Below are 7,385 nucleotides of genomic sequence, written 5' to 3'. Positions count from 1 at the left end.
AAATGCTGGTCTGACTAAAGTCTTTTAACATTCACAGTCCAATTCTATCCTTAATCATAATGGAAATATTTATTATAATAGAGCCTACAGGTGCATCTCAATAAATCAGAATATCATAGAAAAGGTTGTCAGTAATTCAATTCAAAAAATGGAAATAACACATTATATAGATCCATTACACACGGAATGAAACATTTCACGTCTTAATTCATTTAGTTTCTTCTAATTATAATGATTATGGCTTACATTTAATGAAGTCCTACAATTCAGTGTCTCAAAAAAAACTGTCATATCTCAAAAGACCAATTTAAAAAAGTATTTAATATGGAAATGTTGGCCTCTGAAAAGTATATGGCTCAATACTTGGTTGGGGCTGTTTGACTTGAACTACTGGAAATGAACTTTTCCATAATATTCTAATTTATTGAGATGTACCTGTACACTTTATACAAGTGTATATATATTTAGGTCAGATACCCAGAAGTCAAAACAGTTTCTCTCAACTATTTGTGCTTTGTTGTGTTCTAATAAATATAGTTTTTAAACTTCTGATTTACTTTGCACAAAAAACCCAAAACACCATGTATTAATATCAAACTGTTTAATTGAACACTGATCTTTTTTCTCTTCACATGTTATGGTCTTACAGTCAAATCAATATTAGTCAACATGAACTTCTTTACCAAGCAAGCAAGAAGTGAGGCTCAAGCTGAAAAACCAGGAGCGCTCACATGTGCTGAAGAGGGGGTTGATTATGTAAACCGTTTCACTTTGTGGAGTTTTTTATTTTAAATCTTGACACATTGTCCCTTTAATTGGCTTTCGGATAGTTGGACGTTCACAAATACCGACTGGACCGTATAAAAACCACTACAATTAAGACGGGTCCTCTACAATTGAGAGACATTTCTTAAAAAGATGGTTTCTGCACAGTCATGACCTGTATTAAACAGTCATGGAAAAAAATATTAAACCACCTTTTTTCTTCAATTTGTGTTCATTTTAATGCCTGGTACAACTAAAGGGACACTTGTTTGGACAAATATAATGATAAACAAAACAGCTCATAAGAGTTTATTTTAAGAGCTGATATCTGGACATTTTCCATGGTTTTCTTGATAATAACCAAAATCAAGGAAAATGTCTAGATATCAGCTCTTAAATTAAACTCTTATGAACCATTTTTGTTGTTCATCATTATATTTGTCCAAACAAATATACATTTAATTGTACCAGGCATTAAAATTAATAAATTAAAGAAAACAGTGGTCTAATAACTTTTTCCATGACTGTTTATGACCTTCATATATTTTAATTTAAACTACCTCATTTAAGTTACAGAAAAATAAAGTCACATTTTAACAAAGAACTTATTTGCAGCCAAGAACTGAAGTGCTCACTGTCACCGACACTGAAGCACGTAACCATCAGTCTCTTTAGTGTATCAGATCAATCAATCAATCAGTGCTGCAACATTTGCTTTAGTCGTATTGTATCATGATACTCGACTCTGCCAGGGTGTGTATGGAGGAAAAGTGAAATATAGCTAGTATCTAACATTAGTTACATTTGACAAAGATTTGGAGGTTTTCCAGGAACTTGATGTACTCTTGATGCTCTGCGGCGGTGCTCAGCTCCATCAGTTCATCAGCGAAGGTGTTGTCGACCCCCCGGTCAGCCAGGAAGTCCATTAGGTGGTCGTACAGGGCCTGAAAAACAACAGCAATGAGGTTATCATACGTTAAACACAGCTGTCCGCTCCATTAACTGTTATTATGAGTATTACTATTCAGGGTTCATACACTTTAGCAGTGGTCAAATTCAACCATTTTTCAAGGACTTTCAAGGTAAATTTTCAAGCTTTTCCAGTATCTTACACCTGTTGTAAATTGCATGTTTAAGATGAGTACTTACATACTAAAAGGGGGAGATTTCACTTAACCATACAGACAGAGATGGTATTACACTTTTAGGAGGAACGGTCTTCATTTCAGATAGGCTACTCATTATTTTTACATTAAACATGTGATCATCTATAGTCTACAGATGGATATAGTCAGATTGTAGGGTTGTCAAAAGTATCGATACTCAAAAAAGTATTGATACTAAAACGTTGTATCTGGATACGATACTCATTTTCAAAAGTATCGAGTATCTGAAGCTTGTTATCATAGTTGCAGTTTCTTTTTGCACAACTGTTTTTTATTGAAATACAGTAAGAATTTCAAGCATTTACAAGCACTTTATCCAAAATCCAAGCACTTTTTAAACCTTGGAAATACAACATTTAAATTCGAGCATTTTCAAGGATTTCAAGCACCCGTATGAACCCTGGCTATTATTCTGCGTTTACTGAAACCTTACCCAGTCCAGAGAGTCTGTGTTGAGTGTGTAGCTGGTCTCCTTCCAGTCCGTGTCTCCCTCGGGCTGGAAACTGACCTCACGAATGGCAAAGATGTCACTTTCTTCTTCTCCTTCACCGTGACTCATCTAGAAAATGCAAATCCAGTGTTATTATTGCGTTGAAACTATCAAGAGTCTTCCATCTGTCAGACATGTTGCTGCTGTCAATATTACACACCTGATAAAATAAAGGGATAGTTCAGATTTTTTGAAGTGGGGTTGTATGAGGTATTTATCCATAGTCAATAGAAGGTAGTCAGTACAGCCCCAGTTTAGAGAACCATACCAGTACTCCTTTGTGCTTCTCTAAACTGGGGGGGTGTTAACAGTGTGTCAACTGAAGGCAGACAATGTGTAAGAAAGATGGTGCAATCAGACTGTTTAACAGCAGCACCACATAATACAGCAATGATCATATCACCAGATCACTTTACTGGTTTTCTTTGCTTACATCTCTGTTTACATCCAACCACAGAAAGTATAATGTTTTATATTGTACTTTTTAATACTGCATTATTATACTTATACGTGTACTTTCAGGTAAACACAAATAATACACACACACACATTGCCAAATAGCAGAAATGTATGTATACGTCTTATTTTTTATATTCTTATTCTGTCTTCTATGTGTCTGTATCTTGAGCTGCTGTGAAAACTAAATTTCCCCACTATGGTATAATAATAATCTCATCTTATATTGTAGTATTATCATACTTATAATCATACTAAATACCAAACTTTATACTTTAACATATTTGTGGCAGAGCATACCTTACATATAAATATCTTCTTTTTCTATATTAGGTTTTATACTATACTGTGTATAAAAAAACAAACTGCAATATTAATAATAAATGCCAAATAGCAACCATGTAAGTATATATTTATATAAGATGTTTGTAATGTATGTGTACGTCTTATTTTTTATTCTTTATTCTGTTTATATATCCAAGTCTGTTACTTCAGCTGCTGTGATGACTAAATTTCCCCACTGTGGGATAAAAAAAGTCATATTTTATCTTAATTCACTGACCGTGGATACGGATATCTTACAACCTCACTTAAAACTTAAAACAATCCAAATTCTCTCACAAATCTTAAAAATGAATGCAGTCTCTGTTTACCTCGTCTTCAGGGAAGTGGCAGTCAAATACCAGGGAATGTTTTCCAGCCTGTTTCGTTACTTCAACAACAAAGTTGGGTGTCGACACAATGTCCTCCTGTAAGGAGAAACAGAAATAACATTAATAATGTTCATATTTTAATATTAACAGCTTTATTACATTTCACATACATCCAATACATTTCACTTAAACCCCCAGATGACCAACAGGTCTGTTGAAACTCACCTCTTCTTCTGCTGACTTCTGCTGTCCCTGTTCTGCTTCTTCTTCAAAGTTAGGAGGGATGCTGTTATTGACATTGAATGTGACAGTGACTCTGTAAAAAGAGGACAGATCAAAAGTTCATTAGTTTGCCCACGTGTCAACAAGGATTGGATAACCACCAACTGTGCCAGTCTTACGTTTCTCCAGCAACATTCCTGGTGAGTTTAGCTTCTGTGCCGTTCATCTCCAGCTCCCATCCTCCAGACATCTTGGGCAGGGTTTTGGACTTCTGGATTTTTTTCTCCTCTTTGATTTCATCGGACAGGAAATCCCCGAATGCTTTGTCACCTATTTACAAGACATGACATGTTTTTCAAAAGTGGTAAAACAAATTATTTCTAATCCTGCAATTTCATTAGCTTGGCCGTTAGCACCTATTTCGCATAACATTTCATTCACAATACACAAAACTATTCTATACTTTTGTTTCAGTACCTTAAGGCCTTTTGGAAATTTAAAACATATCTGTTAAACAGAATATGCACATGCTGATGGTTAGCTTAGTTAGATTAATAATAAAACGTTACTGTGTAATTGCATTTTGTTAAGTAGGTTTGCAGTTCACACAGAGTACAGGTACAGCACCCCGCTCGATCTCATTGGACAGCATGTGTCAGGAGCCAATCTGCTACTTGGAGTAGTTAAGCTTTATACTGGCTCTTGGTGCAGTTTTGGCGTTTTTTCCAGCTTTCACCTTGGGAGAGAGGTTGTCATTCTAGTTAGGGCTGGGCGATATAGCGATATAAAAAAATGTATCGATATATTTTTTAATTCGAGATGGAATTAGACCATATCGCATATATCGACATAGTTCACCATTTTTTCTTTTATATATAAATGCTGCTCTTACTAGGGGTTGTCATATTTAGTTCTTTTGTTATTCTTCTCTCACATAAATATATTTATTTCAGAAAAAGATTGGCCCATTTCATAGGCTATTCATTTTCAAGATATTTTTTATTTAAATGTGCACTATTTAAATGTGTGGTCTATGTCTAGTACCATCAGGTTGAATGCACTTATTGTAAGTCGCTTTGGACAAAAGCGTCTGCTAAATGACATGTAATGTAATGTAATGTAATGTAATGTAATGCACTTTATGGTTGATGTTTTTAATTTTTTTTAAAAGGTACTCCTGTTATATAGTATTTATGTTCACTTAAATAAACGGTTTCAATAAAAACTACTTGTGACATGTCATTTGGCTTTAACTTTGACTGACTCTGCGATAAAAATTTCGGGATATACATCGTATATCAATATTCAGCCTAAATATATCGGGATATGACTTTTGGTCCATATTTCAGAACCCTAATTCTAGCTGTATATGCGGTTATGTGCGTCAGTTAATAATATGTAAGCATGCTTTAATATGTGTCTTCATTGTAAAAATGTAGGAATAATAAGTTATATGTTTAATGTTTAATTTCAGTCATGTTCCTTAAAGTTCAACGTTTAGCACAAACAAAGAGTATGTTGCTTATTTTATATTGTGCTGTGTTAAAGATTATGCTATATGGTTTTCTATTGAACTAGAAACCACATTCAGTAAAGAACAAGAAACTTTGGAAGAGTCTTCTTGTGTATTCTAACGAAACACCACTATGGAGCACAATTATTAATAAAATGCATGTCAAAAATTATTCACTTATCAGTCTTTCAGTGATTAACCTTTTAACTTTAACGTCACCATATACCACACAAAATGTAGTGACTTATTTCAATTTTCTGTTATTTATTTTCTTTTAACTTATTTTGTGGAGGGCACTTGAACACATCTTTCAAGGTGAATGCTAACCTGAGGCTAGCAGTCTGCAGTGGGAGGATGCTATGACTCCATTTCTAACAGGAAAACGTGTTATTTCATAACTCCTTAAACACCAGCAAAGTCACGATTAATCGAGCCACATTTGGCGTGAGGACTTCTCTTTACAGCTAGCGTTAATAAGCGTGTTTCTCTCATCATGGAGGTTAATATCGCCCTTTATTAGACGAAGCAAGCTAACGCGAGCTAGCTTATTTAATAAGGACTTTAACATCAAACTTTACCTTCTGTGTGTAGTCCTCCACATCCACATGATACTGACGGACTCAACACTTTTGAACTGAACAGTTTTGGTCTGTATCCCGACGAGGCTCCGTTGTTATTCAGCATCCACAGAGACCGGGTGAAGGGCCGAGTTGTGGCCGAACTTGGAGCGAGCAGAGTCGGGCAGCTGAGTGGCAGAGCTCGGGCTGTGGACGTAGTAACTGAAGAAACGCGAACAGCGGCTCCCACCGCACGAACAACCGACTTAAGCATGACTGTGTAGAAATATAAAGACGTTTAAAGACAGAATAAATGAGTCTGACACAAGACAAGAGCCGGCCGGGTCCCCCTTACTGCTGCTGCTTCTGGAAGATGACAGAAAACACGTGTGGAAGGACACATTGACCTCCGTCACTATGACCTTTACACCGGAAGTAGTACTTTGAAAGCGAAATAAATAAAAAAATTAATTAATCAGAGTTTTAAGGAAATCTCGAATACGATCATAGCTACGTGGATAAGTATTTACAATATAATAAAGTAAATTATACATTTAAAAAAAAGTTATAGGTAATAGTGCGTAACAACGATAAAACTACCCTACAGCGCCCCCTGTGGCTTGATAAGAAAAAAGGTCGTTTTTTTTGTTTTTTTAAGACAGTCAGTTTGTAGTTCATTTTAATGCCTGACACAACTAAGGGTACATTTGTTTGGACAGATATAATGACAACAAGAATAGCTCAAAAGAGTTTAACTTAAGAGCTGATATTTAACCACTTTCCATGGTTTTCTTAATAATGATTTTGGCTGTTATCAAGAAAACCATGGAACATGTCTAGATATCAGCTCTTAAATTAAACTCTTATGAGCTATTTTTGTTGTTATCATTATATTTGTCCAAACAAATGTACCTTTAGTTGTACCAGGCATTAAATATAACAAGAAATTGAAGAAATCAATTGTCTAATAATGTTTTCCATGACTGTAGTTACATTCCGCCACGGATTAAGTCAATAGGGGTTTCATGCAAAAAATAAAACTGATATTTCCTGCTCGTATTGGTCTATTAATAATTACCATCTTCAGTGATTGGTGGTTAGAAGGACTTTACCACCATAGAAAGTTGACATAATGATAGTATGTTGGTATATACAGTCTATGGTTGGTATAATAATGTTTTCCATGAGTGTATCTGTCTCTGTATGACTCCCTATGATAGAAAGTAAATGCATCATCAGTAAATCTAAAAGTTAGGCCAGCATCATCACAGCAAGGAGGCTGTCTCTCATATAATCGCATACAGTCAGAATTGCTACAGATCCACATAATCTGCTGCACCAAATCAAAATCCATGACATACAATCAATGCCTGGCTACGGTGGGCATACGGGTTGCATCATTCTCAGTATTTTTCAGGGTAATAAGGTGAGCCAGTTGCATCATATAGACATGATATGCCCTGTTCTCCAGAAGATGGTGCCGTTTTCACACAACTAACCCAAGACAGCAACCTTTCAGTTGTCCTCTGTCCTACAAATTAGTGAAATGAATGCTTAATTTTT

The 7,385-nt window shown here is 35.3% G+C and overlaps 1 protein-coding gene across 1 annotated transcript; it reads right to left on the bottom strand.

Moving 5' to 3' along the window:
* Window positions 1-586: 586 nt before the first annotated feature.
* c1qbp (complement component 1, q subcomponent binding protein) lies at window positions 587-6,220 on the bottom strand. Its single transcript, XM_059351599.1, has 6 exons — window positions 5,844-6,220; window positions 3,932-4,082; window positions 3,756-3,846; window positions 3,531-3,626; window positions 2,365-2,490; window positions 587-1,709 (listed from the first exon to the last, which is right to left on the bottom strand). Exons 1-6 carry the CDS (start codon window positions 6,094-6,096, stop codon window positions 1,560-1,562), a joined length of 867 nt encoding a protein of 288 aa, XP_059207582.1. The 5' UTR covers window positions 6,097-6,220; the 3' UTR covers window positions 587-1,559.
* Window positions 6,221-7,385: the final 1,165 nt, after the last annotated feature.

This window comes from Centropristis striata, chromosome 15, assembly GCF_030273125.1.
Source record: "Centropristis striata isolate RG_2023a ecotype Rhode Island chromosome 15, C.striata_1.0, whole genome shotgun sequence".
NCBI classification, from domain to species: Eukaryota; Metazoa; Chordata; class Actinopteri; order Perciformes; family Serranidae; genus Centropristis; species Centropristis striata.
This window is presented reverse-complemented; position numbering and strand designations above follow the sequence as displayed.

Coding starts and splice junctions, on each gene's coding strand:
- c1qbp (XM_059351599.1), bottom strand. CDS start 6,096: ATGCTTAAGTCGGTTGTTCGTGCGGTGGGAGCCGCTGTTCGCGTTTCT. Junction 4,083..5,843: donor TGGAGGACTACACACAGAAG/GTAAAGTTTGAT, acceptor TCTTGTAAATAG/GTGACAAAGCATTCGGGGAT. Junction 2,491..3,530: donor GCCACTTCCCTGAAGACGAG/GTAAACAGAGAC, acceptor TGCATTTTCTAG/ATGAGTCACGGTGAAGGAGA.